Source organism: Micrasema longulum, unplaced genomic scaffold (genome assembly GCF_059751315.1).
Source record: "Micrasema longulum isolate JH-2025_06_02 unplaced genomic scaffold, ASM5975131v1 h1tg000571l, whole genome shotgun sequence".
Lineage (NCBI taxonomy): Eukaryota > Metazoa > Arthropoda > Insecta > Trichoptera > Brachycentridae > Micrasema > Micrasema longulum.
In genome coordinates, this window is record NW_028277767.1 from 936,824 (window position 1) to 962,232 (window position 25,409).

A 25,409-nucleotide genomic window follows, 5' to 3' on the forward strand; every position below is an offset into this window, starting at 1 on the left:
ATATATACACTACTATAGTTGTATTTAATCACAAATCGGTATACTTTTTTTAGTGTCTCAAGAATCTGAATCCCTTTAAAAATGTATTTTTCATTATACTCATCATTCTACCGTACGAAGGTCGTTTGACGAAAAGCTAGCCTATGTAAGAAAACGCTCAATTTTCGTAGTTTTAATAATTTATTTTTCAACGTAATCCCCTTTTAAGGCAATACACTTTTCAAGACGACTCTCCAACTTCTTTATCCCTTCCGAAAAGGAATTTTACTTGTTTTTTTTTTTAAAATGGTGTTTTGTTTCGGTCGTTACTTTTTTAGGTTTGGGAACAAGAAGAAGTCGCAAGGGGCTAGATCTGGTAAATACGGTGGGTGGTCAATGAATTCGTAGCCTAATTTGTTTAATTTTGTCTGCATGATGGCCAATCTGTGAGCGGGTGCATTGTCGTGATGGAGAACTTTTTTGCGAGCCAAACCAGGGCGTTTTTTCTTCAATTTGGCGTCGAAACGGTCCTATAATGCTGCGTAGTAATCTCTAGTTATTGTTTTCCTTTTTGCAAAAAATCAATAAGAATAATGCCCTTTGCTTCCCAAAAAACAGTCGCCATGACCTTACCGGCTGATCAGGTTGTCTTCGCCTTCTTAGGTGGGCCTTCGCCGCATTTCCACTGTTTGGACGGTTCCTTCATCTCCGGCGTGTAGTAATGGACCCACGTTTTATCAACAGTGACGTATCGACGGAAAAAATCCTTCGGATTACGTTTTATCTTCGCCAAAAGCTTCTCTGAATTCGTCACACGTGTGCATTTTGTTGACACGTGCATCATGTATTTTGTCGACAGTTTCTGGTGTTGTGATGATATTTGAAGGCTTTGGGTGGTTATCATCATTAACATTCGTACGATTACGAACAAATTCAACTTTCCAAAATTTAACTGTTGCTAGCGACGGTGTAAAGTCGCCATAAACAGCATCAGTTCGGCTTTGATTTCTGCATTGTTTTTCCCTTTGTTGCGAAGGAACTTAATTACTTAACGATATTCAAAGTTTTCCATTTTTCACGAAACACACAAGTTGCTTTTTTTGTAAAGGCCGTAAAAACCAAACTGTTTTTTTATTTAAAAAAAAAATTAGATTATTTATTTTATTATTATTCTATTATGTTTTTTTGGTTGAATAAACCGCTAAGCCTTTATTTTGAGGCTTGTCAGCATGGGAGGATATGGTAGGAGGTAATGAAAAATACACCACAACATCCAGACCGCGACGCAATTTTCACAGTTAGCCGTCTAACTAACTGCGCCTTGTTTTCTTGTTTCAAATTTTGACAGACGTCATGTGTTGGATGGCAGATGTCAAAACCAATTTTGCGTTTATTATCATGTAATGCCATCTATCGAAGGCTATCTTTCCGTCAAACGACCCTCGTATCTAACAATCTATTCAAAACATTAAAAGAAGCATTTTCGTAAGTTTTGCGGTAAATTATTGACAGCGTTACATAAATTATAAGATAATTTTGCAAACAATTAAACGTTTTGTTTTGAACGTTATCATTGGAATGATAGATACATTATCTTTGAATTTTTAACAAATATTATGTAATAAAATGCATTTTACATTAACAACACCTAATTCTTATCAATTTATTATGTTTTTATTATTGCCCTTTAACTGTTAACCGCATTTTTAAAATGTATTTTTAAAAAATCTGATAACAGTTGGTACACGTGTAGTAATAATTTTTTATTTGTTTGTGATTTAACTTTACCTATAAATGCTGAAATTATTTATTTTTTATTTATGTTTGCGTTTAATTTCCTTAAAAAAAACTGCCTTTTAAAATTTGATTTTTATTGTCCTTGTTTTCTTTCTAAATGGATGCATTTAACTGAAAAATTGAATCATGTTTCTTTTTCTCGAAAGGAATTAAAATGGTTTTCTTTTGGACAGCGCATAAACATTGAATATTTTTCTCTTTTGTATAACACTCTTCTTTATCCCAATGCACCGAAATTTGTCTGAAATTTTTTATATGCCTTTCTGAGTATCATTTCGCTCATTTAGTCCGTTTTCACTCTGCTTCAGCTCTTTTGTATTAAACTCTTTCGTGTCATTATATTTATTTACTGCTCTCAATACAACCCTCTTCCCGCACTCGTTTTCCATACTTCTTATATCCCTATTGTCATGGAATTTATTTTTTAAATGGGTGTGATTTCCATTAAGTTATTTATAATTTATACACTGAAGTATAATTCAATAGATTTGATGCTTCAAACAATTATTGGTTCAAATCTCAGAGTAATAATGCGTAACCTAAAGAGAAGCCCTATCACTATGTTTCATAGAACGTAAGCGATGTTGGTTTGTTGGTTAGCAACCAATTGGTGGCTATTTTGTTTTGTTTGACAACAAACACATAACGGTTCCATCGGATGCTTTTGTCGCAGTGCTTGGCTTTGTTTGTAAATAACTAGGATATTTACGTTATAATATATAAAAATCGACTATGGTGAATTGCAGTATGTTTGGTTGCAGCAGTAGGAGCGTCAAATGTGTTAAAGAGTCAGTTTTCACCTGTAATTGATTCCGACTATTTTCCCATTATTAACATTGATTTTTGGCATTAATTGTCCCGACACGTGTATTATGTTGCTTAATTTTTTTCCTTATATCAACATATTTACTTCAGATACTATTTTTTCTCAATTTAGGAGATAAATTTGTGAATTAAAGTATGTTTACTGTCAATATGTCGGGCCTGTTGATTACAGGCAATATGTCGGGGCCGCACTAGGCATCCATATAAATCTTAAGTTTTTATCGAGTAGAGGTCGATTCAAATTTTACTCGAAAATAGCAACGTTAACCTTGAAATCGCATCTAAAATGACGTGTCCAAATTTCAGGCCGCTACGACTCGTCGTTTCGGAGATGTAACGAACGAACAAACAAACAAACTCAACACAGTACTTTGGTTCCATGGAGTTGGGATTTATGTCTCAATAAATGTAACATAAAAATATTGTGAATAAAATGAATAATAAATAAAAAAATAAACACACGCATGTATTTTTAGTTTTATAAAATAAATATAGGCGAAATATTAAAAAAAAAAAATCGGAATAACCCTGCAATAATAAATACACAGGTACATATTTAAAAGTATTTAGAATGCAATTTAATATCCATTTGGCAAATCTCGATCTGAGTACGGCCCATCGTTTTGATGCAAACTGTAGCTAACTTAATACCCAATAGTCATGCAATGGTTATCCTACGTTTGGGCTCCTCTGTAGCTTGGCGTATTATTACTCTGAGGTTCAAACGATGTTCCAAATGTTTCAAAAAATTGTCGAACACCACGGGGAGGAAGGAAAGGGCAGTGAGCGTTGTTCCATCATGCCGCATCAATATTGCCGTGCAAAACGCCTTGTAGAGTAAAACAATCTCGTAGGTATGTCGCTTCAGAATGAATTCCAATCCGTATGTCGCGCCCTTTTACACTGCTTTACATTAGTTTAGCGTATACAAGAAAAAACACTCGCGGACCAAGACCCAGGGTTGTTGCTACTTACAAATCACCTTTTTATAAAGAAATACACTTTTTTTTTTTTTAGTTTTTTAGTATTTCGATTCACTATTGATAAAATTTGAGTGTTGCGTTTAGGAAATAATTGATTCTGTATAAATAGCTTTCTAAATTTCATAAATAAATCCAATGCAAGACTTTTGGAGATACAAAATGAATAAATGGATATTCTTACCTTTTATTTGAGTAAAAAAATGTATTGACCAAAAATAAATGTAAATTCTTTTATAAAAATTTCACGGATCATGCTATTAACATTAACAATATTTTGAGTTCGTCAAAATTTTTGTAGACAAGTACAATTCGACTCCCTAGGGAGCTGTTAATATTAACATAATTCAACAGAGATGCAGAACATTTTAGTAGACTTCTGTATTACCTTATCTAAAATGCTATTTATCTCTGTTGTAATATGTTACAATTAACATTATTTCATCGTATAAAAATTACAATACAATAATACATAGAAATAGATACAGCTCAAAATATTTGGCAGTTAGCAGATTTAGTTTGTGGCGTTTTGACATCTGTTTTCACCAGAAGTAGGCCTAAGGAAATCAGCCACTAAAAAAATTAATTTCCGTGGAAACATATACCTTTATATAATGCATGTTTAAAGAGAGTGACGAACAAAATTTATAGCAATATTATGAAATGAAAATGTATTTTTTGTTTCAGTCAAATGAATGGTTTCGCCTTCTCTGTCACCCTCATACATCGCATTTAAAAATTAAGTTTGTTTCGCGGGTATAGAGAGATTACACTTATATGTTAACGCTCCTATAAGTAGTTTGTGGCGATGTTCTTTTCAACCATATGCGATTTTTTTGTTTTGATTATCGATATCTGGCTCGTAGTCAGGTATGAACTTAATGCGACGCTTGGTAATGCCACCGCTGCGCTGATGTTTTATTTCTCTCCCGACGATTTCTAAAATGAGAAATAAAATATAAGAGTTAACAAAACATTAAATATAAAATGTATTATTTTTATTTATGAAATCCTGAAACTTTCATCACACGTAATTAAAAATAAAAAAAACACAAAATATTAATTTAATTTGAAATTAAAAATAACTTGATATCAGAGCTTGAAGTGTAGTAACCGACAACCCTGTTTTAGAACGCAATACACGCGATTTTTTTTAATGACTTTGCAAAATGTCACGTAAACGGAAAGAAAAATAATTGTTCATTTTATTTTAAAACTAAATAAAGGCTCATTTACTCCATGAAATGTTATTCCGCCAGCTTTCCAAATATTTGTGGATGTATTTTTGCATTATCTTACAACACAGAACGACATTTTAGTGGAAATATATTATAAAACAAACGAACCGCTCGCTACCGCTGCGCGTAAAACACTATTTCCCACCAAATACTAGGTATGCTCCGGAACCTAGGTTGAATGGAACACAAATCAGGCGCTTCGCGCTGCATCTAGTGTATAACTACATGTCCTACATATATAGTACATCAATGGATTTATATGTTTTTTTATATTACTTATTGATGTTAACTGCAAATTCGTTTTTTTCTTCTGAATTATTTTTCTTTTGGTTAGTTGGCAGAAATTGATATGCAGCAATAAAACTGCCGAGTACTGTAAAGTTTCAATAATTACTAAGTAAATGAGAGTATTTTTTTATTTTCTCTGGTATTATCACAATGTTCAGGTTGATTTTATATTTCTGATGTTTTGAGTTTTGATTGAATAATTTTATTTTGTGTTTATTAATCATTCGTATTTGTTATAAACGTATTATTAATATGTAATATTACGATATTAAATTGATGAAACTTCAAATTAATAATGTGTTTTTAAATCTTCCTAATTAGGATGGATGCCAAAAAAACCTTTTTTCTTCACTACCAATTCTGCAAGCCGTATTATTCAGTGTCTACAAAGCGTGTATGTGGTTTAAAAAAATATATATTATACATCTCCATAGTTCTTGGAAAATTATTTGTAAAAAATAAAATCATTTTTTACGAACAAAACGAATCGGGTTGTTGTGTGGCTAGTATCGTAGATTACGAATCAGAGGTCCGAGGTTTGAACCTCACTCTACCTAGACTTGATTCTCTTTTTCCAATAGTGATTTATTTTCAACTCGTTGAAAATGCCCCCCAAAATTTAAATATTTCAGTAAATTATTAGAACGCAAATATTTCTTTAAAAACATTAACATATGTAAATAATACAATCTAACGGCGTTTGTAAACACTCTTGCCACTTTTCTAATCGTAAGCAAATAATATTTGAAGACCACTACTGATTTTATTTCTTTAACGATGCTTTCTCCTAACCAAATTCTTTGTTTATTTTTGTACATATTGTTTTTAGGGTAGCTTTAATATATGACAAAGAACTGCGTGGGGACAGACAAGTCACTGTTTCCTTTTTGCTAAATAAGTAGTTGATTGGGGGAAAAGCCCCTTTGTTGCTTTGACTGAAGTGTTTTTTGCAAGTTAAGATAAAATTTCCCGATGTAAAATAGTAAAATTTTACGAAAACCTATAGAAATTTGATGACATTATAGATATTTTAGACAGTCATTCAATGGTGATCAAGATTATAAGTCAAATGCTATGCTGATTCTGCGCCCTGAGCAAAGTTTGACGCGGATAAGAGAAAAGACAACGAAACACTCAAGTCATTAATTTATACCCGCAATACTTAATGGAAATGAATGATTCATGTTTTTTAAATACCCGAATTATGAAAACATGTTGAGATATACGTACTTTGTAAGGTCCCGCGTTCGGTTCTCGGGAAGGTTGACATAAAATATTTGTTTTGAAAAGTGGTTTTCCACTGAAGTATTTTATTGTCTCTGGACTGGCACCTGAAGAATAGGGGTTTGCGGATGATCGTGATTATACTATATAAGTTACAATTGTTACAATATTAAAATATTATCGAAGCAATTAAATGTTATCTCGGAAATGTTTTCACAACAATTGCAGATGCGTTCAGCTAAAAAAAACAAACCGATTTGCATTTTTTTTATGTCGTTGACATTATACTAGATCGTTCTATGTAGGTGGCAATAAGAATCAACGTGTACGTCTATTAGTATGTCGAGGAAAATTTATAACGCCAAATCTATACAGCCAACAGGTTCGTTTTATTACCGTACCCGTGTTTAATGTACTGCATCACAAAAAATGTTAGTATATCGGGTCTTGTTTCTTGTATAGCCTTTATATTTATGACTAGCATTTTTTACTCAAGGCGGCAACCTTTTTTAGAGTTCTGATGAAGCTCGGATATTCCCAACGAGAGGAGAAAAATACGGATACAAGTGTGGTGAATGTATATCTACAATAATTAACTATGTGCAACCAGTGTCTACTTTTAGGCGTGCAATAAATCGTATAGTGTTGGAAGCCATTATCTAGCGCGGCTGTGTGAAAATTATAAAAAAATTCAATATGCACGTTACTGTTGATACGAATTTCTCAGGGACATTGGTTTTATTCACATGCAAAATATTTGAGTAAATAATCATTCGTTCGTTGTAAGATCTTTTATCTCCGCAAGAAAATAATATTAAGTAATATGTATTGCATTTATAGGTATAAATCAAATCATATATAAATCACAAAAATGACTAATTTCTAATGATTAAATACCTAGGTTTGAAATAAAGTTTTAAGAAATTAACTATTTTCTCTCAAATTGCTTTTAATCCTCTATCGAAAAATAAGTTTTATTGTACATACATAATATGTTTGTGAATATAAGAAAATATTTACGTTCTTATGATAAACTCTTACATTGTAATATTTAGGGCCATTTTTAACTAGTTAGAAATAACTGAATAATTAGCAATAGGGAATCAAGTTGTGGTAGAACGGGGCTCGAACTTCAAACTTCAGACCACCTTTACAGGACGGTTTTCTTTTATCTTTGTATATCAAAATACGTACGTTTGTTTACTTAACACAATTTAAAGCTGAATAGCTGTCATTTTCCTTAACTTTTATTTTTCTTTTGTCAACATTGGCAAGTTTTGTAATTTTTTTTATTTCTTCAATTCAATTGATTTGATGTTATATGGAATTCTCTTGACGCCAGATGCATATTTTATTAGGGATTATAAGAATACATTATTTATAGTCAAGTTTTTTACGTACGTAGGTAGCTTTGTTATGATAATTTCTGGCAAGGTCATGATTTATTAATAGGCATATCGATAAAATATTCAAACGTTTTTGTTTTTTTTTTTAATCGGGCCTGTTAATTTATCTTTTGGGTAAAAAAAATATTTTCTCTGTGTAGGTACGAGAATCTTTTTATTTTATAAGAAGTCCAATTGAGGTTGTATACATACTTGATGAACGTTACTTTTGAGATACATCTTTATTAAAGTTTTGAGCCGTTCAATTTGCAAAAGTCAGCAGATGGAAGAATGATGAATGTTCGAATGTAGGCAGAATGGTGCACTTAAACAAGCCAATGACAGGTCATGCCCTGTGAATGCGTAGACTCCCACATTTTCCTCTTTAAAATGTTGCAGGGGGTAAAATCCAGTCTTTGATTACACATATTTGGACAAACTTAAAATATTGCTGCTGTATATTTCACTGCCGAGTATTGGAGAAGGTTATGTCCTATTATTTTATATGATAAATTTAATACAGCGCTGATACTTTCAATCTAATAGCCGCATGTGAGTTATAAGAATATTTTGTATCCAGGTTTTTAAAAAAACTCTTATTATTTTACTTGTTTACTTAAAATTTGTTTGATAATTTTAAAAACAAGCACTTTGCTTTAAACATATATGAGTTTATATAGTTAATATGAATTTTCCAAGCCATGCTAATGCATTGATCCGAATGTACGATTAAAGTTATGTTTATTATAAATACAGTTCTATCGCTAGGTATTATAGTTACAAATGGCTAAAACAATAAATTAAAATACGCTATATTTTTTATAAAGTGCATTTTATCGCGCAAAAGTATTTTAAAGAAAAATCTCAAATTACGTGATAAATCGAGCATAATATGCAATTCAGCGCATTTTTGTAATGGTGAATATTATGTCAGCAATTATGTAATAATTTTTTATCTTTTTTCAAGGGCGTTTTGAATACAGGCCAACGATCGTGCAAGTAGAAACGTAATAATGATCGATTATTTCTATTGGAACTTTGCATAGCTTCATTGTAATTTAGCTTGGTATCAAATGTTTCGCCTTGAACTCTGTTTTTTGTATTCACTCTGAGCTCGTTCCCAAGTAACGTTGCCGGCAGCTGCCCGACTCGGTACTCGGGAGTTGGGCACTAGGTATAGTATAGAGTATAGATACCTGCCTGAAATGAAATTTTATGGCTAAGCTTTTATTGGGACTGTGTTGGGATATTTAAATGTCAATCGGCGCCGGCGATCACTATTCATTCATATCAATTGTCAATTATCTTATTAATTTTACTTTATAAATTTGAACGAGGAAGTGAAGGAATTGTAATTCATCACCATCATACCCCTTTCCACACCCAGTGGTACATAAGGCACTGCATTGATTAACAAATTTCAGCGTACTTCGATCTTCTGTTACATGAAGGTAAATCGATCAGTACTACTCTTCAGGCGCCAGTCCAGTAATAATAAACTATTGCAGTTTAAACAACCTTCGAAATCAATATTTCACGTCCACCCTGGCAGGAATCGAACCCAGTACCTCAAGAATGGCAGGCGAATGCGTCAACCGCTACGATTTATCTATCTATCTCCACTTGGTTTCCTTCTTCGAGATTTTTACCCGAGAGCAACCATCGAGTCGAAAATACTCCTACGGGTTTCCGTTTCTAATTCACATTCAGAACTGTATTCTTCATCAGCTTGGACACAGAAAAAATTATCCTATATTAGAAAGTCAGTATTTATTACACATTTTTTAAGACAAGTTCCAACTCCATGCGACTAAAAGTCCTGTTTTGAGTTGGGACGAGTGCTAGGATATATATGATCCCCTATTTCACAAAGAGGAAATGTATCCAGTGTCCATAATATTTTATTTTGTAGCTTTATTTAACCGAGTTTAATCCCACGTTCCTAATTCATTTTCCCGCAGATCAAAACCGTGATGATACATTTTTACGTAAATTTATTTTTCGATAGTTGTTGATTTAATTAATTAATTCAAAATTCTCGTTCACTATGCAGCTCCTCTTGTAGTGTCTTGTTGGGCGTTCAACCAATACAAATTTGATGGTGTTTACGAATTTTGTCACTAAGTCACTCGACAAAGGTGCTCAAGTAGACTGTTCGTACAACGATTTTTCCAAAGCGTTTGATAAGGTAGATCACCAACTTTTGCTTCTGAAACTTCAGAGGATTGGCTTTAGCGACATTCTTCTGAAGCTATTCACAAATTATCTTACAGATCGTAAGCAATATGTGTCATATGGACTGTATCAATCTGAAACATTTAATACCTCTTCAGGGGTTCCTCAAGGATCTAATTTGGGACCATTGTTATTTTTAATCTTTATAAATGATATTGGTAAAGTCATAAAATTTTGTAATTTTCTCTTATTTGCTGACGACCTAAAATTTTTTTGTGAAATACTGACTTCTTCTGATTGTATTAAACTTCAGTGTGACATTCAAAATATAATTCAATGGAGCAAACAAAACAAATTGTTCTTCAATGTTTCCAAATGTTTTGTAATGGCATACACAAGAGCATCCAAAACAATATACTATCGTTATCTCATGGACGGAGTAAGACTTGAAAGGGTTTCAACGTCCAGAGATCTCGGGGTGTTGTTTGATGCTCAGTTATCTTTTAATCTTCATATAGTTAATCTATGTAATGACTCCCTTAAAATGCTTGGTTTTGTTCTTAGAAATGCCAAGATCTTTTCTAACACTCAGATTTTGAGGACATTGTATAATTCCTTGGTAAGAAGTCGTTTGGAGTTTAGTTCCATTATTTGGTCGCCACATGAGACTCGATACTCTTTGATGGTGGAGAGAGTGCAGAAAAAATTTCTGCGCTATCTGTACCTTAAAGAGTGTGGATATTATCCTTGGCTCTTCCCAACTGACTTTTTACTGGGAATGCTAGGCTATCAGTCATTATGGAGGAGGAGGGACGTTCATTTGGGTGTTCACTTTTTCCAGGTGATCGGTGGTCGCATACATAACTCAGAAATTCTGATGGATGTAGGTCTGTTCGTACCTGATAACTATCTTCGACAAAGACAGCATCGATTGTTTTACCTACCGCGATGCAGAACCAACCTGCCAATGGTTATGCCGGTTGGTAGGGCAATCTTGCTACTTAATCGCATCGCCTCGGATGTCGACATATTTCACGACAGTGGGCCTTCCCTTAGGAAAGCACTTTCTAACATTTAATTTTTCTTTTTACATTTTGTTATATTATTTTAATAACATAATTATCTACTGTAATTTGTGATTTATTATTGTATTTAGAATGAATTGGGTCTTTTTCTGTAATGTTCTAAATATCTGAATAAATAAATGAAAATGAAAATGAAATTATTTATTATAAAACTACAATCCATGTTTGCTTCTCGACGTCCGCTCGTTAGGTCCATTTATGCAGTTGAAATGTCACATGCTATTTTGGCATTGTCGAATTAATTTATTATTCATGGCGATTGAATGCATTCACGAATATAATAATTGATACGACTCCGCTTATATAACCGACCTTGGACTGAGCCGGCAGGGAGTGTGCTTGTGTATTGCAACATTGCATTCTGAATTATGTTTTTAGTTTTTAGGCAAACAAAGCTCTTATCGTTTCCGCGTGTAGCCTTGGAACTTGATAACGCAATAATTGTTTATGTAAATACCGAAATGTTTTTACGTTTTGTGAAAGAACTACACGAAGCTGATAGAAATATTAGCTAAGTGGTTCTTCATTTTGCATCTTTATTTATGTTAAAACTACCTAAGTACTCAGTTACTGGTTTAAAAGCTCGCAAGTACGGTTTCTAGAATGGTGAAGAATTATAATACATTGATGTATGCAGAAAGTCGGAGCAATACCACGAAGTGTTCGAAAGGCTGGGGTTCCAGTCTCTGCTGCGGCTACAGGCCGCGCCACACGCTACACGCTACACGCTACTCGCGACTCGCCAACGGCCCGAGGCGCATATCCTGCGAAAAGACAAATGAGCGCGCCCACACAGTCTCCCGCCTATTATGTATCTATGCTAGCGCAGCATTTTTCTAGTTGCCCGCCAATCTGCAGAGTTGGCCTGTGCAAATTTTGTTTGTCAAAAATACACTAGGTCGTTCACCCAGCGAGCGCTGTTGCCGCACATCCACGCCGATCGCCGACTTGTTGATAAAAATAATGTATTATGTAACCGACTCCTCGGATTTATTCCTCGTCTCCCCGCGCCCGCTGCACCTCTCTCCCGCTAATAATAATAACCGCCCAATATGATGATATTCCGAATTGGCGGAGTGCAGGACCGCACCGCCCTCTCGCGTCACCTTGCGCCTCCATGCGCCCCCTGGCGCCCCACTGCTCCTTACAGCGCCCGCTACCTATCTACTTGACCTACTTTGATATAGACGACGCCGACGGTGTCATTTTATCCAGAATACAATATTCGTACAAAGAGATCAAATACTTTAGTCGAACTTTATCTCAAAAAACCTCCGCGTGTCCGCGTGTTTGAATTTTACATCGTGTTATCGTTTGAATTCGTAGTTTAATGCATTTTATGGACAGTTATGAATAAAACCCGTAAAAGAACCATTATCTTCGTCAGTTTATTTTTCTTCGATGTCTAGTGAACCTATAAATAGATCCAGACAGTCGTGTACTCATAAATTCTTCACCTCAGACGGTAACATAAATATACATACTCGCTTCATACTTCACACTACACATTGTACAGGCCAATCTCATTGTACCAGTTTGTAGATGACTTGAATATATTTTGGCAGTTACAAAGTCGTCACGATGTTCCAATAGCTCGCACGTTATTGTATTCTTTCAGAATCTTACGCATGCTTATTTTTCTAATTCGTTTTGACTAAGCGCTATCTATAGACACATAAATATATTTCCTCTTTTATTTCTCGCGTCTCGCGTAATAGCCTGCAAACTTCATGTGACGATAGTTTTTGTTTTACATTCACGGCTATTAGTCTGAAGTATCTGTTTAGAGATTGATGTTTTTTTTGTGTCACTTTATAGTACAGTCTCTTTGTGGTTTTGTAATTTATAATTTTTTTCAATTCATAAAAAGCATCGTCACTATTGTTTTTCTCGTGCACTCATTTGAATTATATATATTTTATTTTTATTGATCCGAGCATTAACCTTTTACTCCATTTTCCATTTATTTATTTACACATAGGTATATTTTGTTGTAACTCCTGGGAATGTAATTCAACGTAATTATACTTGTAAACTACTTTGTGTTTTATGATTTATAAATAAAACAAAAATTAAAAAAAAACCCACGGATTGCTGATCTTAATCCTTATGAATTGGTTTGCGAATAATTTATACAATTAAAGGGGTGAACATATAAAAAGTAAGCATAGTAGGTATAGTAACAGAAAATAATAATTAATTTAATATTTGTAATAAGAAGGGGCATGTTTTAGAAAGACGGTAAATTGTCGGTAAGTTTCACCCTTCTAAGAGTAAGCTACGTATATATAACTCTATAAATTTGTTTAATTTTTTCCAAGCATTTTTTTTATATAGATACAAGAAACACACTCTGTGTTTTGACAGTGAGCTTGAGCAATCTTGGTAAAATTCAAATCATATTTTAAAAATATTTTTACATGATAATATTCCGAATTAAAAAGTATTTTTGAAATACATTATATTTTCAAAATACTTTTTTATTCGGAATATTAGCATATAAGGATATTTTAAAAACATATTTGAACTCGATTAATTCACATTATTATTACGAATGTCGAAATATTGGTAATGGAATCGATGCAAAAACTTATCATCGTTTAATTGATTTTATTGCAATAACCATACGCAATTATAATCCGAATTTTTCTGTTAACTAAGCTACGGATTTTAGAATGAATACATCTTAGAAACATAAAATCTCACTAAAGTAAATTAATATTAGCTGTAATTTATGCACAGCAGCTGACGGTACAACTACAGAAGAACTACTATGGAGATAGAACAATGGGGGGTGTAGTACCAAAACTGTACAATTTAATACCAGCTGAAAATAGTGACGAAAAAACCTAAATTCATTAAAAAAAATAGTCAAAAAATTATTAAAAACAGCAAGTTAAACTTAAGTGTGCATATAAATATATTTTATTCTTCATTTATTATTTAACTATGTACACTTATTTGTTTATAAATTTGTATAAATAAAATAATAAATAAATTAAAGTTGTTTATACAAATTTATAAACAAATAAGTGTAAAATGTCATACCACAAAGTGAAAAATGTTTTTGATAATAATTAAACTATGCAATAATTTAACTATGTACTTACTTATATATTTTTTTAAAAATGTAATATAACCCGCAGACAAGCGGGAACAAAAATGCAATTTTATATGTTACTGATTTGTTAAAATAAAAAAAACAATAAAAAAAAATACTAAAATATAAAACAATGAAAAAACTCAATTTTACGAACAATTATGCCTGTATTCAGTATTCAGAAATATCGAATAAAAATAAAATATTTTAAAAGAAATAAAAAATATTTTTTCCGCACATCAAGATTCCGCCTCTGTATTAGCGCTGCACCGCCTAAAGTGTGCAGCGTGCTGCTTGCTGTGTCTAGCGGGCCGCGGCCGGGACCCCCTCCTTTCCCTCCCCCCGCTCGCGGCTCCGCGCTACTAGGCGAACATATTCTGACGTTCGCGGTTATTCTATTTTTAAATGCATTTCAGTTTTTTGTTCACCCAAATGACCGCGTATGTTCCAGTTCGCAGTGCCTGTATGATTATGGCGCACCGACCGCGGCCGCCCGCGCCCGGCCGGGGGCCGGGAGCCGGGACCCGGGACCCGTCCCGACTGCGTCTGCACGCCTGTAGATGTGTTACATCATGCCGGCAGAATGCAAGGTTTTTCCTTGTAGCAGTTTTTTTGCTTGTTTTCGTTCTTTTTTTAAGTGCTATTATTTCACGATGACGTTTTGCACGCTCTTGAACTTTGGCGAGATTCATTCTCGTTCAGTGTGCAGCGATGCCGCGGGATGTGTTACGGCGCAGTAACTAATAATGCGCGCTATGTTTGGGTAGATATGCAATGCTGCAGAGTGGGTTTTTTCATTCTATAGAATCTTGCATTTTTTCAAGTGACTCGGGCACTAAATTATGCCTTTGATGATGTAAGTTTCCTTTCGTTGGAGTTGAATGCGATTTGCATTTTTTTGGACCGGGTTGTTATTATGCGAGTTGATTGCACAAGTCAAGGTTACGGGAAGCATTTTATTACTCGAGCTGATGTTGTCTTTGTTCTCGGCTGAAAGTTCAATCACTCGTATGCTATGTATTTCCTTAATGGTACTATCGAACTCGGCTTCTCTGGTGTAGGTGCATTTTTTTCGCAAATTGCACATGTATTTTTTGTATTCTACCATTTGAAGAGCTTTAGAAAAAGGTTTTATGCATTGATTTGTTTTGTGCATGTCTAGTTAAAGTTTGCGAAGGCGGGTTCTTATTTCGTACTAGTATTCTTTTGACTATCATAATTATTACTTGTTCGCCTCGTGTTATTGACATTTTCAAGGTCTTCTTTTTTTTATTTTGATTTTCTACTATAGATTCTTTTCTAAATTTTATTAAATAATTTTTTTGTAAATGGAATTCATAAAAGCATCGATTTACTTCTTTGATGTTTTCTTTTTGTTGAGAGCTTTTGATAATAACGTTTGACAGTGGAAAAGATCTAGGAATGAATCGTGGTCAACTAAAAATGTGTCGAGAATAAGGGTATATATTTTTTTAGAAATAGCGGTCAATAATCGTTGGGTGGTGTCAAGTCAGCGTTGGAATTATGGCTCGAAGCTGGAAAAATTGGCAGGCCCCATTACATAATAAATAAACATCTCTTAGATTTTCTGTGTATACATGTTAATAACAACATACATGTGATTTGAGTTATTTTCGAAGATAAATACTATCAATATTGGTAAAAAAACAAAATGCACATAACGAGAACATAAGTGTTTGAAAAAAACAGGTACACGTTTATACACAATGAGGATATTCAGTGCTACTGGAAATTTGATATAAAAATGTTTTTTTACACGCGGTAAAAAATAGAGCTTTTAATTGTACTGCGAAGTTTCTCAAACATGTATTAAAAAAATAATAAAAATAAACGACTTTCAAACGTCAAAGGTTCAGGTAAAAACGTATTAAGAATAGCCAATCAATTATATGGTGTGATAGATTTCTAGTTTCTGGGTAGCCATATTTAGCGTGTTTTAAAGGTACTGGGTACTTTTTAAATGCCAGACTTAAACAAGAACTCGTGACGTCGCGGGCGGTATAATTTCAAAATTAGAATCTTTAAAAAAAAACATAGCTATGATTATACGATACACACACATACATATATTTATTTATTCATAAAAAGATACAATCTACAAAAAAAATAATAACGTATCCCTAACTCTATGAGTAATTATATATTTATAGGGATACTAAATCATTCAAACCAAGCCATCAAATGATGTACTTGGATCAAACTAAGCTAAATTATTTTTGGCTTAGTCTGATGGTCTATTAACAAATAAAAAAAATTAAAAACCACCGAAGTTCCTAATCCAAGAATTAAGTACTATATGAATCACATGTGAAATAACATGTTTTTTTTACGCAGTACAGTCCTCCATAGAACAGGATTCCCTAGTGAGGAGGACTCTTAAATTAATTTGGTAATATTTCATATAAAATAATATAAATTAAAAAAAAAACCTTAGAATGAAATTACTATTTTTGTTCTAAAAAATCTAGATCCCGGTATGCCAAGATCAGAACCTGATAATAATTAATAAAAACAGGTAATCGTGATTGTTTTTAATGAACATGTGTATTAAGTTTTAAAAAACATTCATTTGGGTATTAAATTTCCTTTTTTATGATTTTGAATAATTTACAAATAAATATTTTAACGAATTAAAGAAGTTCACAAGATGTATAAGCGCATCAATGACTGCCTGGCTATAAAGAATAATAAGAATAGATTTGATTATATTAATTATACCTATGTACATACTTACATTATTTTCTGTTACGGGATGTAAAGCCGAGATAACACGTGTATTTGTGTAGAGCACTTGAGTATTTATTTAGGTCAATGTTAAACAAATAACGCATTTTTAAAAATAGTACAATTTAAGTCGCTGAAAACTAATTCTGGAAAAAGTTTAATAAATGTATCCTCTTTTATTAGGTACCGTTAAATTTCTTTAAATATTTACGCGTTCACAACGATTCAGTTTTTTATTTATTTTAGACATATTCAAATTATGTTGTAGTAGACTCAATCATCCATATTGCGTCTAATGTACAAGAAACACCGCATTAGTTCACTTATTGTAGCGTGTCTTGATCATTCAATGCTTGAAAGAAGGACGATCAGATTTGCTCAGATCAGAATTCTACCGATCGATTACGAAGATAACTACCGACCCCGCATCTTCGAGTTTTGAGATAAGTTAATCGATAGTTATCTAAGTACCTGTACCCTACTGTACTCATATCTACGCACTGTGACCTATATTTATTATGACGTCATAGTTGAAGATAAATTATCCCGAGTGATTACAAATATGTATATACTTCGGTATGTACCGACGGGTCTTGTACTTTACGGTACACGTATCTACTCATTTAAAGTAACAATTTTTTTTCCGCCAAGCATTTTTGCTTTAATTACAATTTATTTTATATTTGAATCGTTCTGAGGTGGCCAGTTTTTTGTTAAAAGCCTATTTAAAATACCAGAGAGAAGTAAGTAAATTTTGAAGTGGAATTAAATTCTGACATAACTGTCAGTTTTGAATATGAACGGCTAGATGCTACCCTATAAACATTTAAGAGCATCTAGCCGTAAAAACATTACCGCCATAAAAAATAAATCCAATTTTTATGTTTTTTCCATCAGTACATATCGAGATGTCAAAAGAGCTGGCTTTGTAATACCTCGGTAGAAAAATACAGACGAAAGTTAAGCATACCGTCTTGGTAAATGTCAAAAGTCATATAAAAATCATGTTCAAGCGAGCATTTTTTGCTTTGAAGTGGCCACTTTTTATCACAGAAGCCTATTTGAAATTAGAACTATTTTTAATTTAAATTAAGTAAGGAATGCGGACAAAAATTTCGGTTAGATTCGATCATATGACGTCGAGATGACAAGTCGGTAGGACATATCGAGGTAGATAGAGATAGTACAGAAGTTAGGAATACAGTCTTGGTATATACCGATGAAAATAGCCTTTGTAATAACCATGTAGGTGCCGTGAAATATGCCAGTTGAGGAAAGTTCTATGGGGTTTTAAAATAAAAATCACATTTTTAATAAATATTTGATTTTAACCATTGCAGGAATCATACCAGGGATTTTATACTTAATTTCGTACAAAATGTGTTTTGTTTTGCCACGATTTTTCAACAGTAAAAATATATCTTTAAATATATATACTTTTTTTATTAGTGAGTACGTACATATCTAATCAATTTCTTTTTTGATAAACAAATAAAATAGGTACTTTTTAAAATCTATAAAAATACAGTTTTGTGTGTGACATAGAACCAGAATCCTAGACACTAGTATTTTCGACTCGATGACAACTCTCAGGTAAAAATCCTGTTAAAGAAAATCGAGTGGAAAAAACTCTCCCTCGTGGCGAAGTAGTTGGCGCGTTCACGTAATATATTTGGGGTCTTGGGTTCGATTCCTGGGAGGGACGACATGGAATATTTGTTTATAAGGTGGTTTTACACCGCAATATTTCATTGTCCACGGACTGGCACCTGAAGCGTAAGACTGGTCACCTTACATTCCTGTTACATATGATCTAGGTACGCTGCATTTATTATACTAATGCAGTGCCTTATGCACCATCTGAAGCGGAAAAGCGTTTGATGATGATGATTTTTGTGCAGTGTTACGTTGCTTATATGAACACGGCTAAAATATTTAATGATGTTACCGATTTTTAAAATAGTTTTATTAAAAATGCCTTCGTTTTCAACATTTGGTATTTTGGAACATTGGTTAATATTTATTTAATAAATTTAAAAAAGTATTTTTGGTTAATACTTATTAAAAAATAAAAAAAAGTATTTTTTGAAAAATTACGATTGTTATGCAGATTGCCTATTGGCAGGTGCTGAGATTGCTATGGTGATTAATTTTGTCACAGGTGCAATATTTGGAACGACCGATTAAATATGCATATTACATGCATAAATATTGTGTAGATTCGGTGAAGGTCGTCATAATATTCTAATTTATAAATTTAGTTTTATAAAATTCATTTGAAATATATATCTCATTTAAATAAATTTTATAGAAGAACTTATTTGAGGATACGCATGTAACAATATTTATTTACACTCCGATTATGTACGAAAGCAGAATAACAATTATGATACATTATAAGTAAACACCCTAATTTTAAAAAAATATAAAAAACTTTTTTTTAACTCAATGTAAAAAAGGATCAACAATTTCATGTACACAATAAACATTCCTGGATCAAATAAAGCAATATTATAGATTTAAAATTTTTCTCGAAATCGTTTTTTTATTATTCACGTGTTCTTTTTTTATATTTTGAAATTGGTACTCTAAATCCTTATGGCAATGAGGAAGTTCAGTAGTTAATTTTTTTTTTCGGAATATTAAACTAAGACATTAAAAATAAATAAATGATGTATTGTTTTATTAGCGCTATGATTTTTTAAAGTTTTGTGCTTCTGAAATTACTCCGCGTGTGACGTCTCAAGTTCTCTTCCGGTTCTTCTCAGTCAGTTCCATCTATTGGTCTGTTGACTTACCGTAAACCGGAAATCTTTCACAACTCTCTTATCATTGGTTGATTTATATGAACTAGTGATGTCGTGAAAAGTAGTTTGTTTTTATTTTGTTTTTTTTTTAAACATTTTCAAGAAACTTTACCGTACAATTTAATTTTCTAATTCTAACGCACGTAAGAAAACATTTTTTTTCAATTTCCCGTAAGGCTGAATTTCCTCATTGGTTATCAGCTTAAAAGCTTTGTGTTCCAAGGATTTAGTACAAAACTTCGTTGATATCACAGGTCCTGTCCACATTTTGTTTTATGATTGGGTACTGTTCTGGTGGATGTATTAAAGGCGGGCTTGATGTTGTGAATGGAGTCGAAAATTGTATAAAGATAGTTCTAATGATCTCGCAATAGAGAAGCATGCGTGCAAGCATGTCACGTTATTTTTAAAAATGATTTTTTGAATTTAGTCATTCAAAATTGCACTTGTTTAAGTATTAATGAACTTATTAAGGCGTTTTAGGCTGTGCCCGTGTCAAGCCATAATAATTAATAATTAAAAATACATAGTAAAATTAATCAAATGAAATAATAATGACATATAGGTATATATTTATTATGTATGTCTTTTGTATGAGTATCATACGGTAAGTAAAATCCGTTTCTGATGGCTCTATTCTGAATCACCTGCATCCCCTCAATTTTCCGATGGTTACAAATCCACAAATCCAGCAAAGATAGGATAATTGCGAATAAACCATGGAAATATAAGTTCCTAGCAGTTAAAGATTTTTCAAAAATTGCACATGCTATTTCTAGATCGACAGTGGTATTTTTCCTGCCGATCAGAAATTGGCTCGAAAATACAATCGTTGACTTAGAAAATAGATTTATAATGACCTCTCTAGATTTCACGTCGCTACGGCTTTGTAAAAGTTCCTGTGACGGACCAACAAACATAGTACACCTATAAAGAAATAGATTTATTTTAAATTTTAAAATATAGATAATTATTTTTTTAAATTTTTAATTTATTGAAATCTATTCATATATAGTCTAGTATTAAGTATATATTATACGGTTATAATATAATATTTACTTAATACTAGACTTAAAATGATTTCAAACTGATAATAACAATATACGTAATGTATCATAAATGAAGTTATATTATACAAGCATAGAATTTGAAAAGCCATAAATTAAATGTTTGTACATATTTACCTCTGTAAATTTAAAATAAAAAGGAAAAGTACTATCGTATTTACCTATCAATACTCACCCACGACGACAATGCCTGCATGCTGTCGCTGATTTCCCTTTTGATTTTTTTATTATTCAAGTTGAATATAGGTATCACTCGCATTATCACTGCAATCATATTATTATACAAATTGCAAATTCTATGTATGCGTGAATTTTTTGCTGCATTAGTGTTTACGTCGGCACAGTAAAATAATTTGGTGTGACGGATACTTTTAAAAGGTATATGGAAATTACTTAAACTAAGTAAATTAGGGCAGCCAGTAGTGCCATTTAAAAGCTTAAATAAAAACATTAAGTCAGCAATCTGTCGTCTTTTATCCAAAGAATTAATCGTATAATGTACCTTCACTTCTTTATAATGATTGAATTGGTAATTATTTCAGTATGATAAACATTTTAATAATTCATTTTAGACTTTTTCTATTTTATATTTGTGACTTTCATAGTATGGGGACCAGATTAAAGTTGCATGTTCAAGCCGATTTCTAGCAAATGCGTAATACAATATTTTTAGGGTATTTGTATCTTTTGACAGTTTAGTGATTCTAGGGACAAAACCTAACATTTTGAATGCATAACCTGTATTATGTCTGACATGTTCGATGTAGTCGAGCTAACTGTTTAAAAGAACACCGAGGTGCCGAATTATTTGAACATTCTTAATACATTTGTAACAAGGTTATATTGATGGTAATTATTTAATTTCAATAATCGAAGGTGTCCATAAAAACTCCCTTCGTCTCTAGTTCGCCATGCTTTTAGACATTCTTTTATTGATTAATATGATTTGGATATTACATTGATGAGTATTTGTAAATTAAAAAAAAGAAAAAAAAAGCGTGTGTATCTAAGTTAAACAATTTTTTAATGCATGGTTACGGATTTCTTAGTTTGTAGTATTGTGAACTAAAATTCCTAAATCTTAACATTTTAATCCGTTTCGGCGTTGGATCAAACTTTGAACTATATGTTTTATTAATATACGCATAAATTTTTCATAGTACTTAAATCATCATTAAGAACACTTTCAACCTTATTTTAACTGACAATCAGTGTAACACTTAAAATATAATTACAAGAATATCCGTTTTGATTTCAAGTTCTTTCACCAAATTCAGGTCGAATAATCTAAATCAACAAAGCGTTTTATTGTTTATTTATTAAAGCCTTCAAAACACCTGAAAATACTAATTACGTCGTCATTTGCGTTTCACCGCGTCAATATCAGTACTAATGCATATGTTCCATATTATACGTCATGATATCAAAACAAAAATCAATAAATCATGCTTGTTTCACAGCTGTTTTTTTGTCTTTAATAGGTGCACTTACTAAAATAACCTAAACCAACGTCTTATGAAAAGAGCCCAATATTTGTAGTATAAACTTTATGCTAGTTTTGATTAATATGCTAATATGATCGGTCGTATTATTGTTTTTGATCCCTGATACGACAAATGTTTTGCATAAATTTATCCACTTTTTATAAATTTAAATGTACTGAAAAAAAAATAAATTTTTGTTTCTCACTTAGGTATATTTTATAATAAAAGTCAGCAATGTTTTAAGTTTCCTTTGCATTCTGTGTAATCCATTGAAATTTATTTTTTTACATACTCGTATATTCAATAAATGAAGTGCATCGTAGTTCAGATCTCTCGTACAAGGTTTCGAGTCGGAAAATATTTTTTTATTTAAAGGGTAATGAGTATATATTATGTCCTAGTAGAAAAGTGAAAGCAGGGAGCACCCCTAGGAAGGTTCAGGAAGTATGCCGATGTGCGGCGGGCGGCGAGCGGCGAGCGGCGAGCGGCTAGCGCCAGTGAGAAGTGTGTCGACACTTTCCCGGTAGTTTTCCCTCGCATGTAATCGAAGGCATCGATTCCGCGGTGCCGGCGCTCGGGGGTTGCTGCGCGCGCCGGCCAGCGCCGCCCCCTGGCGGGGTGCGCGGTGCGCGCGGCCGGCAGGCGGTAGTCGGTAGCGAGCCGCCGCCGCAGTGGTATGCCCGCGATATCCGCGACCCTTCCGCGCTAATCCCACAGGTGAGACGAGCTGACAGGCAGCCGGCTGCATCGCCGCTACCTCCAGCCGCGATTTATGCGAAGGAAATTCACAACGAAGTGAGTCCCACAATTCCCATCTTCAGGTGTTGTCGTAGATTTGTCACCATCCTTCATCCCACCATTTCCGTGACACGATGTTTCCATGCACACGAATGACATATACTATCCATACTCACGGATCATTGTGTACGCAGTACGCATATGCGTTCCTCACTGCCTTGGCGAGAGATTCGCCCGAACCAGTTTTTCTATTCAATATTAATTTTCGACAGTATTAAAGGTTTTTTGGGTATTTGTATATCGATAAAATGCTTGCGTCATATTGTTTATACAACAGATGATACCAGTCGTAGCTGCCCTTGAAACCTCGGTACATGCAACGCCTGTTTAACGTTGGCAATCATATTCCGAATTTCATTGATTTATTCACCAATTATTCAAAAACAGGCAGTTACTTTATATTATTGTCACCGTTTTTAATTTATTCTCTTTTTTCTCAGTGTTTTGTCACAATCGATGTTGTAAATGTCTTACATGTTGTGAATGTAATGTTGTGTATAAAATGTTATCTCGTACATAATTGTTGGTATTTAGCTGTCTTCTACTCCAAAAAATATATTGCAAATGTGATTTGAATTACATTATTCAGTTTTGCCGTTGTGTCGAATATACTTGCTGCACATGTTGAATATTTAAAAAAATCCGTGTTATATATCAGGAACATTTTCGTTTCCTAATTACGAAATATTATTTGAAACGCACCTGAAAAAGTTTGAATAAAGTTTTGACAGATTTTAAAAATTATTTTTTTGCTAAAATAATTTCTACATTTTACGAACCACATAATAAAAAATTCAGGCCTTATTGTGTACATAGTACACACTACACACTTTGAAGCGTGTAAACATTTTGTTTTTATGTAGGCTATCTTATCTTTACTATCTCTCTCGAAACGCACAAATTTGCAATGAACTATATTTGGGTTATCTGGGTAGGGTAACGTAAAATATAATTCTTAGCATATTTTGTTTCCTTGTCACAATCGTTAATGTACGTAATGAAATAAGTTTTCCAATTCAATTATAAATTCATTGATACGAAAATAACTTCAATTAAATAAAACGGTATATGCCTTTTCAGTATTTTTTTTAGATAAAAAATATGAAACAAATATTATTGATCAATAGGTATATTATTTCAATTTGGATAATCAACAATCGTCTTATTAAACTTATTTTTAATTTGACATGTTTTTTTGACATTTTCATTGCTGCCGCATCAGAACGTAGACAAATTGACTATAACATCCGTACACGTGTAATTAAATGAATTATTATAAATATTTTTTCTTAAAAAAATTATAATACATAACCATTTAAGATCGTTTTTGTTGTATCGATATTTTGCTATAAAAACCCTTACACGTGTAATTAAATGAATTATTATAAATATTTTTTCTTAAAAAAATTATAATACATAACCATTTAAGATCGTTTTTGTTGTATCGATATTTTGCTATAAGAACCCTTGTTTTAAAAAAAAGTAAAATATTTCATACAGTATCTCGTAGGTACCCACTTTTAAAAACAATAAAAATTGAAGATGGAGTTTGTATTCAGTATACATTGTATGGAAACCCTGCGCTAGGATTTTGATTTTTATGAGTTTGTCTTCAGCTTTCAAAAATTTTTTATTAAGTAAGCTTTTATATCAATTGTTGATATGTTTTAGTACATTCATTTATGTAAAATGTTATGATAAGAATCGTGAAAATGTAATTAGGGTTAGATAAATTATTTACATTTAAAACAATTTCATTTTTATTGGAAATCAAATATGCGGGCATCTTCCTAATCAAGTAGAAATAATAAATACGAATAAAAAATCTTAAGGTGGTATACATCCCATAAATGCTGCTATTTGCGACATTCTCAAATATGATTCTGCCCTAATTCATTGATGTTTATGTTTCCGATTAATTTCAACAGAGAAACCCAATGCAATTTATCTTTAATATTTTCCCAATAACTGTAATCAGATACCTTCTATTCAACAAATAAATAAAAAATACTAGTCAACACCTCGATAGTTATATTACAAGTCAATTTACAGCTTTAAAAATGTATTTTTTTAGCTTTTGTTTTTTTTTTTTAAAAGAGAAAGTTAAGGAGTTCTTATTATTTACTCAAATATTTAAAAAATTCAGACCATTTCCTAAAAGTCGTAAATAACTTGTGCTGGAAAAATAAAAATCGAGTTGTGGTTAAGTGGGATTTGAACCTGGGATCTTTGGTCCGTGAGTCAACAATACTACCACGGGACTACAACCCGGTTATATTTATTAATTGATTAATTTTTATTTTTAAAGAAGATTATATGTACACATTTTTATAAATGTATGTATTTATAACAGATACCTTAAATTATCTAGGTTAGTTAAAATTATATTGGAATCGTTAAGCTTTATTGGGATTTGGTAGTATTGAGATATT

The 25,409-nt window shown here is 32.5% G+C and overlaps 1 protein-coding gene across 2 annotated transcripts in view; it reads left to right on the forward strand.

The window, feature by feature from the left end:
• The window catches only part of chinmo (Chronologically inappropriate morphogenesis), a 177,331-nt gene that overhangs the window by 68,581 nt on the left and 83,341 nt on the right, over window positions 1-25,409 (forward strand). The window contains exon 1 of one of the 2 annotated variants that reach the window (XM_088228232.1): window positions 22,839-22,974. The exons of the other annotated variant lie outside the window; for it this stretch is intronic. Coding sequence (XP_088084358.1) covers window positions 22,952-22,974 — 23 coding nt within the window. The 5' untranslated portion in view covers window positions 22,839-22,951. Of the gene's footprint in view, window positions 1-22,838; window positions 22,975-25,409 lie in introns of those variants that run through there. 2 annotated transcript variants of the gene reach the window in all.